Source organism: Labeo rohita, chromosome 17 (genome assembly GCF_022985175.1).
Source record: "Labeo rohita strain BAU-BD-2019 chromosome 17, IGBB_LRoh.1.0, whole genome shotgun sequence".
Taxonomy (NCBI): domain Eukaryota; kingdom Metazoa; phylum Chordata; class Actinopteri; order Cypriniformes; family Cyprinidae; genus Labeo; species Labeo rohita.
The window spans coordinates 18,809,186-18,830,258 of NC_066885.1; the positions used below are offsets into that span (position 1 = coordinate 18,809,186).

The 21,073-nt window shown below is 35.7% G+C and overlaps 1 protein-coding gene across 1 annotated transcript; it reads right to left on the minus strand.

Moving 5' to 3' along the window:
* Window positions 1-175: 175 nt before the first annotated feature.
* Window positions 176-18,847, minus strand: scfd1 (sec1 family domain containing 1). Its single transcript, XM_051133862.1, has 25 exons — window positions 18,725-18,847; window positions 17,804-17,874; window positions 17,585-17,673; window positions 17,416-17,506; window positions 17,184-17,306; window positions 16,903-16,990; window positions 16,720-16,809; window positions 15,136-15,191; window positions 14,604-14,689; window positions 14,326-14,425; window positions 13,787-13,926; window positions 12,945-13,035; window positions 12,788-12,861; window positions 12,212-12,293; window positions 11,993-12,089; window positions 9,693-9,763; window positions 6,682-6,761; window positions 6,495-6,557; window positions 6,329-6,404; window positions 5,205-5,258; window positions 2,737-2,789; window positions 2,401-2,434; window positions 2,038-2,103; window positions 1,893-1,961; window positions 176-233 (listed from the first exon to the last, which is right to left on the minus strand). Exons 1-25 carry the CDS (start codon window positions 18,753-18,755, stop codon window positions 210-212), a joined length of 1,899 nt encoding a protein of 632 aa, XP_050989819.1. The 5' UTR covers window positions 18,756-18,847; the 3' UTR covers window positions 176-209.
* Between the last annotated feature and the right edge of the window lie 2,226 nt (window positions 18,848-21,073).

Consider the following 21,073-nt stretch of genomic DNA (forward strand, 5'->3'; position numbering starts at 1 on the left):
TAGACTCAAAGAAAGAAAACAAAGTGCGATTGGTGCGTAAGACTTTATTATCGGGAACCATTAGTATTGAATTAAATAGTATAGGAAAACAGTATAAAGTACATGGAATATGAGTGATTCTAAAGTTAGAGGGCTTTTATTGGAGTACAACTGAAGGGATCTTGATTCCAGTTTTGAGAAGCGTGGATCATTGGACATAAACGCTCCTCCTATTTCTGACCAAGCTGGGAGAGCTGTGGAGAAATTAATGGGTTTAGTCTTAACCACTCTGATACTGCGTAATCACATCAACATTTAAACAAAAGTAGGATTGCTACTGAATAACTGTGTCATATAAGTTCATGAGCACAGGAAGAATTGGGAGAAGCAGGACACACTCTACTCTTTTTCACTCAGAGCAAAAGGGGTAAAAGTATATTAACAAGAAACTGATGTGTAAATAAAACTAGGTAAAATGTTCAAAAAAATATTTACAGAGGGAAAAGCACGTTATGACTTGATGTCAACTTTGTTGAGACAAAGTACAACTTAGATTCACTTTAAGCAGCAAAAAGCATTCCAAGACACTCAAAGCCGTGTTATTTCCTTCCAACTCAACGATAATCAGTTGGGTTTTAGAGCAATGGATCGTGAAGCACCTGATTTTTTTTTACTGAATTCTGTCTTTGTATATAATAATGTGTTGATGAATTTGCACTTTTATCTGAATTGTGATGCACATCGAGTGACTGACATCTACAAAGGCCTTTTTTTTTAAAAACATGCACGCCCTATACATACTTGAAGTCAAAAGTTTACATACACGTTGTAGAATCTGCAAAATGTTAATTATTTTACCAAAATAAGAGGGAGCAAACAAAATGCATGTTTTTTTATTTAGTACTGACCTGAATAAGATATTTCACATAAAAGATGTTTACATATAGTTCACAAGAGTAAATAATAGTTGAATTTATAAAAATGACCCCATTCAAAAGTTTACATACACTTGATTGTTAATATTGCTGTTACCTGAATGATCCACAGCTGTTTTTTTTTTAAGCTAAGTTATAGTTGTTCATGAGTCCCTTGTTTGTCCTGAACAGTTAAACTGTCCGGTGTTCTTCAGAAAAATCCTTCAGGTACACAAGTTCTGTTTTTTCAGCATTTTTGTGTATTTGAACCCTTTCCAACAATGACTGTATGATTCTGAGATCCATCTTTTGACATTGAGGACAACTGAGGGGACTCATATGCAACTATTACAGAAGGTAATGCATTAAGAACCGGGAGGTGAAAACGTTTTGAATTTGAAGATCTTATTTTGTCTTCTGGGGAACATGTAAGCATCTTCTGTAACTTCTGAAGGGCAGTACTAAATGTAAAAAATATATTTAGGCCAGATAAGAAAAGTGCACACATCCTCATCCTGTTCGAAATTTCTGAATGTATCGTGTTTCCTTCTGTAGCACCTTCTGTAATAGTTGCATATGAGTCCCTCAGTTGTCCTCAGTGTGAAAAGATGGATCTCAAAATCATACAGTCATTGTTGGAAATTGTTCAAATACACAAAAATGCTGAAAAACCAAAGAATCTGTGGAACCTGAAGGACTTTTCTGAAAAACAGTGGGCAGTTTAACTGTTCAGGATAAAGAAGGGACTCATGAACAACTATCACTAAACAATAATACAAAAAAGAATCTGTGGATCATTCAGAAAACAACACAGTATTAAGAATCAAGTGTATGTATATGTAAACATCTTTTATGTGAAATATCTTATTCAGGTCAGTACTAAATAAAAAATAACATGCATTTTGTATGATCCCTCATCATCTGACATTTTGTAGATTCTGCAAGGTGTATGTAAACTTTTGACTTCAACTGTACATGCAGTAAGAGAAGTGACCATACCTGTTTCATGAACTGGCCTGCATTGAAAAGCTCACTACAGCCATAAAGAATCCGCTTCCCTTGCCTGGCCTGTGGAAAAGGAAATCATTACACATCTTCATAACGAAACCAAGTTCTTGTAACATCAAAATGTATGCAGCCATACCTTTGTGTAGTCAACAAGATTTTGATACTCTATGTAATTGCCACCACCAACGACAAAGACGATGGCCTGTGAAATGAAAACCTATCATCAGCTGTGAATTTCAATGCAACACTCTGTATTAAACGAAACCCGGTCATATTTCACAATGTCCGTCCTACAGACGTGAGCTCAGACACACTTGGCTTCCAGCTCACTTTGTCAGCAGCAAGGCCTAATCTCCACTAGGAACAGAAGGCTATCTGTGCCATAGATTAACATTGCCAGGTTACAGCGCATGGGTGCCAAACCGTGAAGATACCGTATCAACATCCACACGGTGCAAATTCACAACAATCAGATATCAGCGTTGCTTTTTATACTCACCTCTTGAAAGGGGTTCTTGTTCCTTGGAATGGAGCTGAGGGAGTTAAACAGTAAGGATTAATTCATCATCACTGGCAGAGAGCGAAAACAGCCAATAGTTGTGGAAAAGAAACGACGGATCTTCTTATATTCTAAATATTTTCAGTGGAAAGTTACAGCTTTGGCAAGGATGTGCAGATCCGTTATTTACCTAACTTTAATACTGCCTTATGTGTATGTAATCTCCATGGATCAAATGCCTTTAACATAATATTTGAATACAGTGGGACCAAGTCAAACACAGAGATGTATTATTTGAAAATATAAGGAGACTAGTCTTTGTCTTCGGTGTCCTACCTTTCACTTCCGCGAAGCATCTTGGGATCAAAGTATCTGTAGTCATCCGTCTCCTGCAAAAATCACAACACATAACATTGGGGATTACAGAGCGCATAAGTAAATTAAGGATGAAATAACACTCAGCACACCCTCCCCACATCACCATCACCTAAAAACCACCTCATCTATCTATATTAAATGCTTATCAAGGTCTAATGCTTCCCAGCAACCATTCATCTGAGAAGGTTCAAGAAGCCTCAAACAGTAAAATGTCCTCCAGTTTGACTCAAAAAGCAAGATTATCATCTCTGCTTTGAAGAGTCTCGACACAAATTGAGGAGAGCTGTCTCTGAGGCGGAGGCCAATGGCCTCCTACTTCCTCATCCTCCGTATCGGATGGGCCAAGCCTGTCTCTTCCCCCACGAGACCTCAATCAGCCCGGCCTGGCGGGCCTGGCGCTCTGGCGCATACTTCATTCTGGGAAGAAATACTTCGCCGTCAACTCAATGAAAGAAGAGCCTCGCTGCACTTCCAAATGGTGAAATGCTCCAGATTTTTCTGCTATCGGTTTACCCTCGTCGGGTAGCGAAACTCAATATTAATAGCGAGCGCCGAACACACTATTGCAACCTTGTCGCACTGGCCCATCTGCGAGGACTATCTGGCGAGCTGCGGAGGCAGGAGATTCTGTAGCGCTTAGCCGCCCAGCTTCCCCAACAACAGCCGTATTGTGCAGGGCAGTGAAATTCCAGTAGCTGAGAAAATGATAATACGGTTATGTTCAATTCAAGTTTATGGGCAGCGAAGAGGAAGCATTTCCAGTCGGTAACGGGATACGGCAATCTGTCCACCCCAGCTTTTGAGAGCGAGAAGATCAGAGGGACCCTGAGGGTGTTTCAGAAGGAAATAAGGGTCTTTATGTCAAGGAACAAGCTAAAAGGCCACTGTTACACAAACGAATGATTTTGAGAGCTGTCTCCATTACAGCGCTTTAAATTTAAAAGGCATTGGGACAGTTCCTGGAAGAGTGTCTAGGGAGTAGATGTCTAAATAGAGATGAGTCCTAGCAGTCATATTATGAGGGTTGCCACATCATCTCTTCTGTGGTAGTTCCACATTTATAAAAAATCAGTATCAATCATTCCCCACGCACCGTCCCGGCAGTTGATTTCAAAGCATCAGGAGAAATTTTCAAAGCAGATTTTTCCTTCAATTCTATCCAGTGATAACAATGTGTTCAAATGCTTCATAAACTGACGTTTTGCCGATCCTAACACAAGCTTCGGCTGCTGTAGAGACGTCCCCTAGTGCTGCGCACATGAGGGGTTTGCACCTTTGTTCCATCTCACAAAGGTGAAAAGCCCAAATGGCCTGCTTCCAAATCCCTCAGCCCTATAAATTTAATACATTGTGCTTCGGGTTCACTCACTAGAAACCCTCTCCCTCTCTCTCCACAGGTGTTCCCCTGGCTGAGACAGTTGCATTAACCGTGCAGCTCAGATTGCCTGGATTGAGGTCTCGGCACACTCAAAGTGCCTCTTCAGTGCCCCATTCAGGACGGACTCAGTGCCCCGTAGCGCTGCAGTGTCATACACATTAATCCGCAGTGGGAGGTAAAGCAGTCAGCCTTGGCGATACACAATACCATGTACACATTTTTGGAAAAATTTCTGGATTTAGGCTTTTAGCTAACAATGTAAATTATTCTTAATTACTGTGAGTTTCATACTAATACACCTCTGTTCAAAAGTTTGGGATCAGTAAGAATTTTTATGTTTTTAAAAAAAGTTTCTTATGCTCATCAAGGCTGCATTTATTTGATCATAAATCCAGAAAAGAAAAGTAATACTCTGAAAGTAAAATTATTTGTTTTCTGTGTGGATATATTTTAAAATGTAATTTATTTTTGTGATGCAAAGCTGAATTTTCAGCATCATTACCCTCCAGTCTTCAGAGTCACATGATTCTTCAGAAATCATTCTAATATACTGGAAACAGTTGTGCTGCTTAATATTTTGTTGAAACCTGTGGTTCTTTTTTTAGAATTCTTTAGTAAATAAAAAATTAGAAAGAACAGTGTTTATTTAAAATAGAAATCTGTTGTAACTACCATTTAAAAGTTTGTGGTCAGTAAATTTTTATTCTCTCTGTTTTTGAAAGAAATTGTTACTTTTATTCACAGAGGATGTGTTAAATAGTTAAAAAGACTTAAATTGCTAAAATAAGATTTCTATTTTGAATAAATGCTATTCTTTTCAACTCTTAATTCATCAAGGAATCCTGAAAGAAAAAAAAAAAAAAAAAAAAAAAAGAATCACAGGTTCCAAAAAATATTAAGCCGCAAAACTGTTTCCAACATTGATAATGTTGAATATTTTGAATGTTTGTTGATTTGTTGATTTGTTGGATGTTTGAATAATGTTGAATATTTGAGCTAATGGTTGAGAAGGATGTGAGGTAAGGCAGAAACAGACAATGGTGCTCACCGGGTTTGACTTCATTTCCATCAAGTTGTCTAAGATACGAGTAACCGGCAAGTTCTGTAAGAAAAACAAGTGAGAATCATAATAAATCCAAAAAAGAGACATTTAGCAGATGCTTTTAATCCAAAGAAACTTCAGAATAAGGAACATCACAAGCAATTTATCAAACAAAAGCCACAAGTAACAATATCAACAATATCAAATATCACTAGAAGAGAAGCTAGAGCAGAAGTAAAAATCAGAAAATAATTTATGAATGTTCTGGAAAATGCTGCTTGCTCATTGACCATTTATATATCACCTTTATTTCCCCCAAATTAATTTTTTATTTATTAAGGAACGTTTATAAGTAGTGTTTCCAATTTTACATTCTAGAAACGTTGCTGCCATGATGCCTGGGGTGTTCTGAGTGTTTATAGCACAATGTTTTGCTGTTTCTTAGGTGTTCAGTGTTTTAGTGCATTGGTATAGGTCTGTGCTGTTTTTAAGCTGAAAGCATACTTTGTTTTTTAACCATACGTTGCTAGAATATGTGTACATTGTGTTCTCATATGGGCTTAAATTTTTTCTGCACCAATTTGTGCACAAATTCACGTCACTGGTCTGGTCGTATCACTCAAACTACTTGTGACGGCAACAGACACCCATGTGGACAAACGCTTGTGTGAGGAGGATAAGAGATACCTTCTCAGTTTTAAAGTACAAAGACATTTTAGTCAGCCATAACTTCAGAAGAAAAGCACTAGACACTAGACAAGGATGCAACTTTCTAGTGTGCATGTGATGAGCATCTGTGTGCATAGCTGTATGCATACAATAGGTGTTTAGATTGAAACTGAAGTATAATTTGATATGGGTGCTTTTTTAGTACACTGCGTTTACTAGGGCGTTTTTTCTTTTGGTATTTTTAGCACACTTCTCAGTGGTTTCTTAGGTGATTTTAGCTCATTGCTTTGTGGTTGGTAGGCTATCCAGGCATTTTTAATGCTTACTATGCTGCCTAAATGGACTGGGTGTTTTTTCACATTGATATACAATTGCTGTGGTGTCCTGGGTGGTTGCTTACTAAGTAAAAAAAAGCCTTTGTGATATTTTTGTCCTTAGATGCAGCCTAGGTAAATACTTACATGCTGCTTCAGGACCAGATTTTTTACCCCCTCCATCACAAATTGGGAGCCAGTGTTCATCACCCTTGAAAATAGTCTGAAAAACACAGGCCATTGCATTCAAAATACATAAAGCATCAACAAAAGGATTTATATTTTGAGAATTAAATTTGCTGTAGCTTCATACCCCATTGGTTTCACTCCACTGCTCCCGTAATTGGCTGGCGTTGCAGCCATCTTGGTGAAAGCTCTGGAAAAGAGGTTATAATAGTTGCAGCACTACTGTTCTCATCTTTCTACCAAATTTAATGTAGTAACTAGGCAAATATGACAGTGTGTTATGGTGTGTTTGTTGACAATGGCCAAGAACTTACTTCCACTGCTTAATGTAGTTAAGTGGGGATAAGTCGCAGCCTGCATCAACCAAAGCTTTCTTGTACTGTTCTAGATCAGCCTAAAAAGAACAAAATGTCTTTATTTATTCAACACTCAACTCTCAAAATCCAAAGATTTAAGAGGATCTGTTTTTATAGAATGAAGGATGACTTATAGCGCACAAGCCATAAGCATTCATCAGGGTAAGGAGAAACTCCAGTTCCTGTTAGAGACAGAGACGTCTATACCACATGAGTGAGAGGGCCGTTTTCATGTCACCAGCCTCATTACAGCCTTAGAAAACAAACAACAAAATGACTGCTTTTGGAGTTTAAGCAGATGCTCAGCCAACAATAACCTATGCTGGTTCAGGAGGACACAGATGAAAGAAAGGATAACCATAAGACGTGGAAAAATAGTTCAAACTCTAAGCACGCCATTCTTTTTTGGAAAGTCCAAGCTTTTACAGCCTGCACTGATAAACATAATAGAGAATGACAGTCCTTGCCCACAGCACAGGCCAGTGCGCTTTCTACCAGGGTTGAAATGTGGTCACTTGGACATTGTCCATCCCAGCTTGGTCCCACGGGTCCGTCCCTTCGGAAGTGTACACGAAAACTCGAAAATGTCATTTGTATGGCCGTTTAAGTAACATCCCACAATGGGATCTTGCCATGAGCTGAACAATCCTGCTTTATCAAGGTACAAGAGTAATAACACTTGGCTGCGGCATCAAAGGGTGTCAGTGTTCCTCAAATCTGCGCTGCATGTGTCCCAAAGAACAACAAGGCTTTTGAAGACAGAGTCTGAAAGTACAGTTTAAGAACTTGGGCCGAGCTTCATAGGGAATGGACAGAATGTTTTTGGCTCCATGTGTCCACAAACAATGAAATCCATGCATTTGCCACTGATTATAATAAATTGTGGTGTTACCGAAAGCGCACATCAGGGTAGCCCACCGCAGTCAACCTCAAATCTACATTTTAGGATTATTTATCTAGGACTACTAAAGGAATATTCTGCGTTCAGTACAAATTTAGCTCAGTCAATAGCATTTGGGGCATAATGCTGATTACCACAAAAATTATTTTCCATTTGTCCAGCATTTTTTAAAGAAAACCCTGATGTCTCTTACTGAAATATGTAGTAGAAAAACCCATAAAAGATTTACACTGTTTAAAAAAAACAACAACATTCATTTTATACATATTATGGACTATGGGGGATGCCATTATTTTGTTGACGTGAAATGGTTGCACTCGGTGAGCTACTGGTGCTACCTGTTGTTATTTTTACTGCAACACAACTTGGAAAATAAAAAAAAAAAAGGTCTAATAAAAGCCTCAAATTAGATTAGAAAATAGATGCTGGTCTTTAGGAAGTTTTATTCGTCCACAGGCATCTTCCCATTCTCTTCTCCTCTTCTTATCACTAAATGAACTAGAACTAGAAAAACAGTGAAGACTTACATCACATCTCTTCCTCCCATTTGACTGAAAATTACAACCAAAAGCCACGCAAACTGGCATTGTATCAGTATTTTATTTTTCGAGTTGTGTTGTTGTAAAAGTAGTAACAGGTAGCACCAGTAGCTCACCGAATGCAACAATTTCACGTCATTGAAATAATGGTGTAAAATTTATACATATTTTGGACTATGGGGGCGCCATTATTTTGATGATGTGAAATGGTTGCATTCGGTGAGCTACTGGCGCTACCTGTTGCTACTTTTACCGCAACACAACTCGGAAAATAAAATACTTATATGATGACCACAGCTACTGAAAGAGTTTACAGGTGGTAATGGATATAAGCATCAATTTTTCCCCAAAAGGAGTCTAAACACACCCAGATATCAAGTGAAATCCACGCTGAGAAACTCCCTCAGTGGCTGCGTTTTCATCCTGCCAGGATGACATCTAGTGTTTCTTGTCTCGGCCATTTGTAAGGTCTTTCAGTAGCGGTGTTCTACTAAAAGCCTCAAAGGCAGGAAGTTTTAATTGTCCACAGGTATCTTCCCATTCTTTTCTCCTCTTCTTATCACTAGGAAAGCAGTGAAGACTTACATTGCTTCTTTTGTTGCCCTTTGACTGAAAATTACAACCAAAAGCCGCGCAAAATGGCACTGTATCAGTATTTTATTTTTGTTGTTGTTGTAAAAATGCCAACAGGTAGCGCCAGTAGCTCACTGAGTGCAACCATTTCACTTCATATCCAGTGGCGTTTAGACTTGTTGTTTGGGAAAAAAATAAATCGATGGTACACCATTTGGTTTAAGTCTACGCTTATATACATCGCCACCTGTAAGCTCCTTTAAGTAGCTGTGGTCAGCATATCTTTATTTTATTTTTTGAGTTGTGTTGTAGTAGAATAGCAATTGGCAACACCAGTAGCTCACTGAGTGCAACCATTTCATGTCATCGAAATAATGGTGCCCCCCATAGTCCAAAATATGTATAAAATGATGTTTTTTTTTTAATAACATAAATCTTTTGTGGGTTTTCTACTACATATTTCAGTAAGAGACATTATTTGCATTATATTAAGCTATTATATTGATACCAGGGGTTCCCTTAAAAAAAAAAAAAAAAAAGAAAAATATGGGTTAATGCGATGCATCACTAACTTTCTGTGTAAAGTTACATCTAATTTATTACAATCCAACATTATGCTTAAAAGTAGAAATGACAGCTCAAATAGTACAGATGTTTTAGCAGAACCATTAATGCAAGTGCTCTTATAAAATAGTAATGTTCACACTTTAAATACCACCAAAAATTGGCACCAATGATCTTTTTTTAACCGTAACCTTGAGAGACAAGTTGAGTTATTTTGGGTGGTAATCAATATTATGCTATAGATGTTGTTTTTAGTAAACTTAAGTTGTACTAAAACCGGATTGTTTCTTAAAGGTTGCTTTGATTTGAAGTTTCTTACAGGATATGGCTGACCATGATAACTTTTTATAGTATGAATACTCTTTGTTCATGATCATGGTGTGCGGCCTTACCTCAGATGGGGGCTGCTGGGAAGTGATGTAGTAGATCAGAAACAGCCTCATCTTATCTTCTGCTGTTCCAGCTACCAAAAAGAACATTTATACAATTACCATGCAAACGCATACAGTTGCTTTCAATTCCGGAACAACTAGAGTTTGTTAGTGTGTGTGTTTTTTTTTCCCTCGCTATTGCTGAAACATGATCAGAAAATCAAACACTGCACTCATCGGTACAATAAAGCACTGTAACACTTATAACTGATCATTATCATTATAGCTAGTGGCCATTCCTGTGTACTCATAAGAAACCCATGAACCTACAGAGGACCCTGTGGAGATCAAGAAACTGTGTCCTCTTGAAACCTCACAATGCTGGCAGGAGAGAAAACAAATCTCATCCTGTGGTAGCATCACAGAGAGCCTTTAAAGCAGACCGCTTCCCCCTAGGGATGTGATGTATTTCAGTCCAATAAGCTGGAAAAATGACTGGACGAGGACGCGGGGTGGGATAGGCTCTCATTAGGGGAAAGGGGGTATGAGTTACTCATTCAATTAGTTTTGTTTGATCTCTCAGGATGGGGCTGTTCTTGGTAAAACAAAATTTTATGACACTAAGGCAGTATGCCATGCTTTGAGGGATATAGTGGTGTTTGGATTACGGTCAAGCTCAAAGAGCAGCTGACGAGTCAAGGCTTATTAAAGCAATAAGCCACTTGAGGCCAAGCGTTACAAAGATTTTACCACAATTATGGGGTGTTGTCAGGCAGAATGTGTAGATTGTCATGCCTGCCAAGCCACAAATTAATCAAAGATCCTATTATTATCATCATCAATATTATTACTATTACCTAGCATTATTATTATTGGTTTATAGCAGCTTGTGCTGGTAGCATAAAATTTAAATGATGTGCAGTCACAAAGGTGCATATTTTGGCTATTTTACAATTGCTTCAAACAGGTCTCATCCAATCAGATGTTACAGTACCACCAAGTTATTTATTTGCACCTCACAAAAGATTTTTTAATCTGTGGGCTTTGTATAAAAGATAAAAGCCACCACTCTAGGACTGCACGATTTGTGGATAAAAAAAAAAAAAAAAGAAAAATATTGAACTATGAATTTTTCCTCACAAAAATTGCCATTGCCATTTAAAATGCAGTTTGTAAAAAAACATTTTGTAGTGAAAAATGTAGTGATTATATATAAATTATGACCAAATGATATTTGATCAAATATAATAACAGTGATAATTATTATTAAAGGAAGTAAAATGCTGTTATATATATTATATATTATATATTATAGAATTTTAACAAAATAAGAGAGATCATACAAAATGCATGTTATTTTATTTACACTGTCCTGAGTAAGATATTTTACATTAAAGATGTTTAAATATAGTCCACAAGACAAAAAAATAGCTTTAATTATTAAAATAAAAGTTTGGGAGCCTGGGGGTGAAAACTTTTTGAATTTGAAGATCAAAGCAAATTGTACTTAATTTGTCTTTCAAGGAAACATGCAAGTATCTTCTGTTGCTTCCAAAGGGCAGTACTAAATAAAAATGGTATTTCACCAAAATAAGAACAATTTGGACATCTTCATCCTGTTTAAAACTTTTAATCGCTTTTCCTTCCGGAGCATCAGTGAATGTTTGAACCTTTTTGGATAGTTGGGTTTGAGTCAATTGTCTTCAGTGTGAGAAAATGGATCTCAAAATCATAGTCAATACTTGAAAAGGTTCAAATATGCAAAAGATGCTGAAAACAAGGGACTCATGAACAACCATCACAAAACAAAACAAAAAAAACAGTCGTAGATCATGCAGGTAACCACACATTAAGAACCAAGGGTTCCCAAACTTTTGAAGGGGGTTATTTTAATAATGTCAACTATTTTTTGATCTTGTGGACTATATGTAAACATCTCTTATGTAAAATATCTTACTCAGGACAGTACTAAATTAAAAAAAACAACATGCATTTTGTATGATGTCTCTTATTTTGTTATGCCACTGTATATATATATTAAGATAAAATAATAAAATGTAACATTTAAGAAAAATAATAATAATAATAATAATAATAATAATAAAAATTCACATGCAAAAATTCAATTTCTTAATTTTCCAATTATCATACCATCCTGATTTTATTTTAAAAGAAAGCCCTTAAAGCCTTGCAATTTATAAGTGCTTCTTATTACAAGTTTGAGAAGATAATTACTGCATTGTTGATCCTTTCCAAACAGGGCTTAGAGATGGAACTAATGAGACTAATATTCTCGAATGCATAACACCAGGAAGACTCACCATCAGGATCACTGATAATGTCCAGCAGGGATTTATCAAGTGTGGACTTGCTCATGAGTTTCTCCTCATACTCGAAGTACACATCAAGCTTACGGCTCTAAAGACAAAAAAGCAAATTTAGAGGAAAAAAATATGCTGCTCAACCTCACAGAAATAATACAGTGTGCTGAGAAGATGTAACCCAAGAGATGAAAAACATTTTTCTCATGGAGCACTGACCTTGATGTGGTCCAGAACTGCTGTGGCAACGTTGGTGTGAAGGTCAATCAGTCTCTTCTTTTCCAGGAGTTCAGGAAGAGAACTGTTTAGAGAGAGGAGCAGGTTGTTATCCTACTCTATACGCATAGGGTCAGGCAGGGGTACAGCGGTAGGCCTTTGTGAGTACAATAACTAATTCATATGTAAAACAGTACTGAATAAAATTAGATTATATCAGGGTATATTTCATATACATAATGGAATAAAAACTGAAATACCAGATGGGAGGTTCGCTTTTTTTTTTTTAATGGGACAGATCAACAAATGAAAAATTATTTTACCTGCCACTGTCAACCAAGAAAAAACATGTTTTTGACATAATATATTTAAACATTTAAAACTTTGTAATATATTATAATTTTATAATGTTATATTTATCAAAATATTACACTTGTATATTATATTTCTGTAATTAATTTATTTAAAAAAAAATCCATATTATTACCGTGCTCATAGATAATTAACATGCTCAATACACCATATTGTCCCTTCACATAAAAATACTTGATTTCTTCATTTTTATGAAGAATTTCTTACCTGACGGCTGAGGTAAGTTTGGCAGTGTTATCTGACAACATACTAATGGCTCCGTCATCCTCCCCTTCCAAGCCCTTTGAGCAAAACCACATTTATTTGTTAACCAGCATGCAACAATTCCATCATACAAAATTTGGCAACAGCCTTATTAACCTACCATGATACTCTTGAGGCGTTTAACCTCATCCTCTTGGGCCCGATATGTATCTAGCTCCTCTTGCACGGCTTCTGCAACCTCAGGAAATGGACTGAAACGATAGACAGAAATGAATTAAATGCTTTCCATGCTTAAGAGGCTAAAAATAAATGACATTAAGCCATTGTAAATAAATCTGTATAAACTGCTGGATACAGTTCTGAAAGCAGGAATGCAACTAAAACATTTTCCAAAACACATAACTAATGACATTTTGCAAAAATTAGCAATAATATAATATATTAGTAAACGTTCTTAAATATTAACAAACACTGCGACGTCTGAGAAAACATTTGACTGAATTAAGACAACTAGGGATGTCTTCCTATCAAACATTTACACACTTGAAAGGACAGTTGGTTTACTGAATGTCCTTAAAGGGACAGTTCACAGTAATTGAAAGTTCTGTAATCTCTTACTCCCATGTCATTCCAAGCATGCATGACATTAAAAAAAAAAAATTGTAACCAAACCAGCTTTGTGCCTAATGACTTCGACTGTATAGGTAGAAAAGTCACCCAAGTGTGGAACAACAAGAAGGTGAGTAAATGTTATTTTTTTTGGGTGAACTATCCATTTAATCAAAACAAGGACAGAATGAGGTCTTTGGATAGCAACATCAGACATATTAATTTACTTTAGACATAAAAGGTTACATCAGACATTTTAATTACAGTTATCAGATCAAAAGTTTTCAAATAATAATACTAGAAGTAAAAAAAAAAAAAAAACCTCAAAACATCTTATTGCACAACAATTATCTTCATTTGGATACATGAGTTTTACCAACAGTAGATGTTTACCTTCCTTTGTGTTTTTGCCAAAATTTGTCAGCAGCAGTGAGATCATAGCTCTTCTTGTTTTTCTTTTTGGGTCGTGCTCCAGCTGGGCTGGCCTCTGACCCTTGAGACTCCTCCACACTGACCCGGTTCAGGTGGAAGTCCTGACATAGAGGATATACTAGTTAGACATGGAAACAGGGCTGTTTCAAAACAATATAGGACTTAAAATAGCATATATGTTAGCTTTTACTAACAGAATAAAAACGCTGTCATACAGGGAATTGAGACTATATTAAGGCAGAAGCATTTTTGAGACGGTGGAAAAATACCCAAAGGATTAATGATCACTGGCACAAAAAGCAACCCAGCACATACATTCCACATTTCATGAAACCCCTTTGTCATCCATATGATAACTGCAATAGCTTCATCTTTCCATATGCCGCAACTTGGAACTATTTGCAGTTTCCATTTTGGGAAATAAATTACATTAACACTAGTAGAAAAAAGAGAAATGAATTAATTGTGGGTCAGGCAAGTTTATTTTAGGTTCTGCTCACCAGCACATCATGAATGAGAGCCTGATACGTCCATGTGTGGTGAAGAGGAGTCGCTAGATCCAGGTTACGATCGGCAAGAACAAACAGTGGCCTCTGAAAACTGTGGGAGTGTTGGAGGGAAGGGTTATTTTATGGCCCAAAACTAAAACATTTCTCTACGTTCTAAATTTTTCTTTAAGCGTCCCAGTATCTATCTATCTATCAGAACAAATGCACATATTCACTTAAAATCATTTTATATGGAGGTATGCGAGACTGCGAGTGTGTTTTTGCTCCACCTGAACTGGCCAGTGCCCATGGTGTCTCCGGTGAACAGGCTGTTACGAGCGTCTCGCAGATTCTCTCTCAGTTTCTTGTCAAGTTTCTGAGAAAAAAAAAAAAAAGGTAAATCAGCATTGCTAATATTCCAGTAGTTGTACAATATGTATAAAATAAATTAGTCTAATAAACTGAGCGACAGGTGTTAATTTTGTCTCATATTACAGTGAGACATTCCTTTGCTGAAACTAATCATCTAAAAGCTTGACACTGAAAGCGAGCCGAGGTTGGACTGACTCCCACATACGGAACAAAGAGGAATTTTGTACCATCAGTGAAACTGAATTAAGCTACAGTATCAGTTTGCACGTTGTGCACAGACTATGAAATGTACAAATGCACTGTAATGCAGAGATTCGTGTAGAGATTGAGGTAATAATCAAACGACCGAAGGCATTCTATAACACTCTATTCTAGAATTTAGCTAGAACAGACTGGTCATAAATAAAGTATCAAAGGAACATTAAAAAAACAGAACAGTGAGTCTCTTACCACGGCTACCATTTCGGCAGCATTCCCTCTTGGACATCGGATTATTGGGACAGCACCTACGATAACAGGAAAGCTCACTGTACTGCCAATAGGAGGGTGCATTAAATATCTGCTCACAAGCTCCCAAGACACACAAAATCACATTTCAAAAACAACAAGACAGGCTTGATTGTTGCACTTAATTTGAATTGTGACGTTTCTGACATATACAATTTTAGTAGTCATGTAATAAGTAAATAGACCTAACTGAAATATTCAATGCATTATCTAAATATTTTCGCCCTTTGAGCAATATACAATACAATATTAGGACGTTCTGCCACCCAGTGGCTCTTTATGACAGCTGACAGTTACACTAATGGTTGTAATGTAAGAATTATTATTAATTTAATAAATATCAAGTCTTCGTCAAGCTATAATTTTCAGTGTTACTTGATGTACCATGAAAGAAGATTGCCTTTTATTCAGCAAGAATGTGATGAATGTCAGTGTAAAGACATATTTAAACTTACAAAGATTTCTATATCACATAAATGCTGTACTTTTGAAGTTTCTATTTATTAAGCAAACGTTTTCGGCATTTAGAAAAATGACTGGATAAATTATGCTGAAAATTCAGCTTTGATCACAGGAATAAATTACATTTTAATGTATATTAAAATTTTAAATAAAAGAAAGACAGACCTGATGAGCATAAGAAATTTTATCAAAAATATTACTAATCCCAAACTTTTGAACGGCAGTGTAAATTTTTTACTGTAATGCAAACTAGTTTTCCGCATTTCTCTGGTCTTAAGTGTCACATGATCCTTCAGAAATCATTCTAATATGCTGATTTATTATCAATGCTGGAAACAGTTGTGCTGCTTTACATTGTTTTGGAATCTGTGCTACTTTCTTTCAGGATGCTTTGATGAATAAAAAGTTTAAAAGAACAGCATAGAATTTTTTTCTAACAATATACTCAACAGTTTAAACTTTTGGGGTCAGTAAATATTTATTATTTCTTTTTTTGAAAGAAATTAATACTTTTATTCAGCAAGAATGTGTTAAATTGATCAAAAAAAGTGATAGCAAAGACCTTATATTTTGAATAAATACTGTTCTTTTTAACTTATTATTCAAAGAATCCTGAAAAAGTATCACAGATTTAAAAAAAAAAAATACAAAGCAGCACAATAGTTGCCAACATAGATAATTCTAATAATAAATCAGCATATTAGAATGATTTCTGAAGCAACTTTGCATCACAGGAATAAATTATATTTTAAAGAATATTAAAATAGAAACCATTATTTCATATTGTAACAGCATTTAACAATATTAATGTTTTTTTCTGTATTTTTGATAAATGCAGCCTTGATGAGCATAAGAGACTTCTTTAAAAACATTACAAGTCTTACTGATCCGCAGTGTACATCTGAAAATATATTAAATCATTTCACAATATAATCGTATTTACTGTATCTTTAATCAAACAAATGCATCCTTGGTGAGCGCAGGAGATTTCTTTCAAAAACATTTTAAAAATCTTTTGAACAGCACTGTATATGCATGGAAGGATCAAAACTCGTCATTATTTACCCAGAGTGACAAAAAAGCAGAAGAGACTATCCACTATTGTATCCATTATACCCTCCATGTCTGTGTCCATGATATCTGGTTTATTGATTGCTGAGGACACAGAACAGTATTAGCATTAATAACATTCAGATTACAAAAGAAACAAACATGAAGTCAATACTTCAAGCCACTCTAGAAGCTTACCATGGTAGGAGATGTGTTCTTTGTTTTGATTGCAGAGAATGAACATATCATCTTCAAGTGTGATGAAGTTCAAATATTGATCAAAAACCTGAAAAGGAACAGAACAGTCTAATATTTGAACTGTGTAATGAAAATGAGCAGTGTGTTATTTAACTTCCTTCAGGAATTCATAGAGCTTGTCTGTTTGGTAAAAACCAGTGAGATTTTTTAATTAAAAAGCTTTAGCAAGCTGAATCAAATTTACAACTGACATGCACAATGAACAAATGTGTTTGACTCACTTTGGTCACCTGGTTTACAGCATTAGCTGCTAGAGCAGCACTTGCTATGTCCTCCAACTTGCTTCTGGAAATTGCGGAGATGAAGTTCAAATAGTAGGACTCATACAGTTGGTTTCTGAGATCCTGTAATTGTGAAAATAACTATTAGTTTTGAAAAAGTATGATCTTCACAAATTGTTTTGGAATGGGACTGACAAAAACACTGACTCAAATATTAAGCGAACATATTTACTTGACATATCCTGTCAATGTTCTCCTCTGTGGGCATTACAAAGTAAATGGCGGGAACATCTGGAATGGGGTCGCGATCTGAGTGCAGCAAGCTAGGGGAAACAAACAAATATTCAAATCAATAAAATGAAATCTCTTTTTTTAAGAAATAAAATCTTAGAGATGCTTACAGGTGCAGAGTGATGCCCATGTCCCGTAACTCTTTCACAGACAGAAGGGGAGATATAATGTCTTGGCCAAAGCGATCGTAAATAAGAACCTAAAAGAATAGCAAAGGGTAAATGTTCATGCAAATTATAACTATAAAAGCATCACTGAGCCACATTTTTTTTAAAAAAACAATGAATAGTGGAAGGGAAAACCCCTAGGTGTGTGTTGAGTACCCTTACCTTCCATACCGGCTCAGCTGCTGTGTTTTTCAAAGGTGGGGCATTGAAGTTGAGCATTCGCTTCAGAGCAGCTGAGGACAGAAACATCATAAATATATAATACATCACCACTTTAAAAAAAAAAAAAAAACTTCTACCACTACTTGAAATCATGTATTATCACAAAGAGACTCATTTACTTGACTGTGTTTCAAAAGAGTTGCGTGTTTGCATAAAAAAAGTAATTTTATTAAAAAATAAATAAATGAAATCACTGAAGCCTACATGCGTTGGCAGGATTTAAGCAGAAAAACTATTTACTTTATCCTATTTTAAAATTTTATACAGTAACCACACGCTATGTATTTTTTAATCAACAAATTATCTATTGCACATTCATAAAGACGAATATGATTTTTCACAGTACGTTAGCAGTTGCACTGCGAATGTCACTATCCATTAATGACAATGTCAGCCACAGAAAAAGTAAATAATAAGCTCAGCACAAAACAACATAAATACAACATAATGATAATGACTATTTTGTACCACTAAAGCAAAATAGTTTTCGTTTCGACTTTAGCTAGCTTGTCAATTCATATCGTTCGTCCCTTATGACAGGTCTCTGGGATATTGATAGCCGTTTATTTCATAAACGAGCTAATTGGCTATATGTAGTTTTCAAAACACAAGTGCTCTTCATCTAGTCTAGCAGGATAATCGTCCATTCATCTGATGTGACGTTAAACCAGCTGCTAGATGAGCAACACGGTTAGCATCCTCAGCTACACTGACAGGATTGTACAATTTCAGGTGTGGTGTATTCGGTATCGTTGTATGTATTTTAAATAAAAACGTTTTAATAACCGCGCAAAAATAATTAATATGAATTGTATTAACAGTACCGAGTGTTTCGATATAAATTCAAACTTATGAACAAACCTGTCTGCTTTTCCCGGACGGAGGCCGCCATCTTTACTGTTTATGCAGTGACGACTGTGAGGGTGACGTGGCAACCGGCGAACCGCTGTCTGCGTACAAGAACGCGCACGCTGACACAGATGATCAGTGACATACAGAGTTGAGTGGGGTGCAGGTCACTATCTGTGTGACAGTGGTTGATTCAAAGCAGGGGCGTCGTTAGGGCTAATCATTAGGGGCTCGAGCCCCGAATGTTTTTACGGGTTGATATCGCCCTATGATTTCCAAGGAATTCACAGAATTTGTCAAAGTTGGAATGAATTAATCAAAAGCCGTCATTACACTTTAATCAAATTGCGATATGGACTAGTATATGTTAATATTCAGCCGCAACATACCATTTAAATATGAATGCTGCATGTTCTACGTGTTTCTTTATGAATGAATGGTGCAGACGTATGCGCAGTTTCCTTTACTACACACACGTAACGCTCGCGGTGATTTCAGCGTCTGCCATAAAAAATGCATGAACAGGATATCTAGAAGTGCTCTGAGAGTACTTCGTGAGCATTTCACTGTTTTATTTTTGTAAAACCAGGGTCATTTACTCACAGAAATTTAAAGGTATTCATGGCAACCCGTCAAAATAAAAGTTCGGTTTAGCTCGTAGACATTGTGCCAGATTACTTTATACTTTATTATTACTTTATTTTATATATATATATATATATATATATATATATATATTACTTTTATCATTCAGTAGAATGTACGTTCCATAGTACTACTACTACTGCTACTGTTGAAAAATTAATAAAACTTTGTTACACAATATTTCTTCCATCTTTTAAATTTTAATAGTACATCCCCTTTATTTGCCAAAAATAAAATTTATTTTTTATTAATTAAAAGATAAATAAATATCTTATGCCTGTATTTGATAAACAGAAAAATTTAAATGCACAACACAGAATTTCATAAGACTGTTGTAGAAATAATAATAATAAAAAAAAGTTGTTTTATGCATTCAAATAAATAGACATGCCAGAACAAATTTGGTAACAAAGGGCCCTAAACATAACTTTTGATAAATTGCCATTAAAGTTTCATTGCTTTAATTAATTACACGTTTTATATTTTTTATTATTATTATTATTAATAAAATTAAATTTAACCATCAAAAAGGAGTCCAGAAAAATAAAACAGAAAAAATAAAATGGGGCCCTGTTTTTGCATGCAAATATATATTTGTTACAGTTGTAAATACATTTTCAAATGTATTATTGTATTCGTGTAATGTATTTTTGTAAATTTATAATTTTGTTATAATACTTTTATTTGCAGTGATTTACTATTTACTATTTTTTATAGTGTAACAACGCTGTTTTGTGCCACTGCTTTGGCAAAGTATCTGTCGAATTAACTAAAATCGAAAGCACAGTATGACTTTGCTCACACGATCAGTTCATGATCCGATGTTTTCAGAGTATCAGACCTTTTTTCTTTGTTCAATTTGCACACTAGACATGGGTTAACTTGGAGCTTTTATTTGTTAACTCTTAAAGTGCACCAGATTAATAAATTTACCTTTAAATTATATCGTCCAGGTTCACCCACCTGTGTCTAACAAAATTTTACGCAAGTATGATGTTAGATCCCATCCACCACCAGCCCCAGATGTTTTCAAATCCTAAAAACGCCCCTGATTCAAAGTTGTTGAATGGATCAACGTTTTTATTATTATTATTATTATTATTATCTTTGTCAGTGGTTCTCAACCAGGGGCCTGGGGTTTTTGTGATTTTTATACCCATGGACATTTTTATGTACGACTATGAAAATGCATTGTAAAATATCACGTTTAATAATCCAAAGTTTTTCTAAAAATTATTATTCCACAGCTGATATTATGCCACAGCTGTCAGCAGTATTAAACTACAAGCAAACAATTCGAAAAATGTGTTTGATGTGTGATCTAGACTTATTTAGACCTTATTTTTCCATAAGGTTGTAGCCATTTTTAAATTTTATGCGTCTGGCATCCTGTTCTCATCCACATCCAGCTATTTTTAGCAGTACAAAACAGCTTGTTTTTCTGCTTGATATTGCAAATTGGCGTATTTTACCATATTATTTAAATGTATTATCTTTATTATGAACACACTGGTTTGTAGTGCGGTTTTACCTTACTGCATGTTGCTCTTTTTCTTGTTATTTCCTTATAGCGGCTAATGAACCACAAGTCTCGTCCATAGGCTTACTTCCGCATTAAAGAATAAGGTGGATCTATATCCTTCTCAATTACGTATCCACAATTATTTAATAAATCAAGGAGAAAACACTGATGGTAACAGAAAGTAAAAAGTTTAA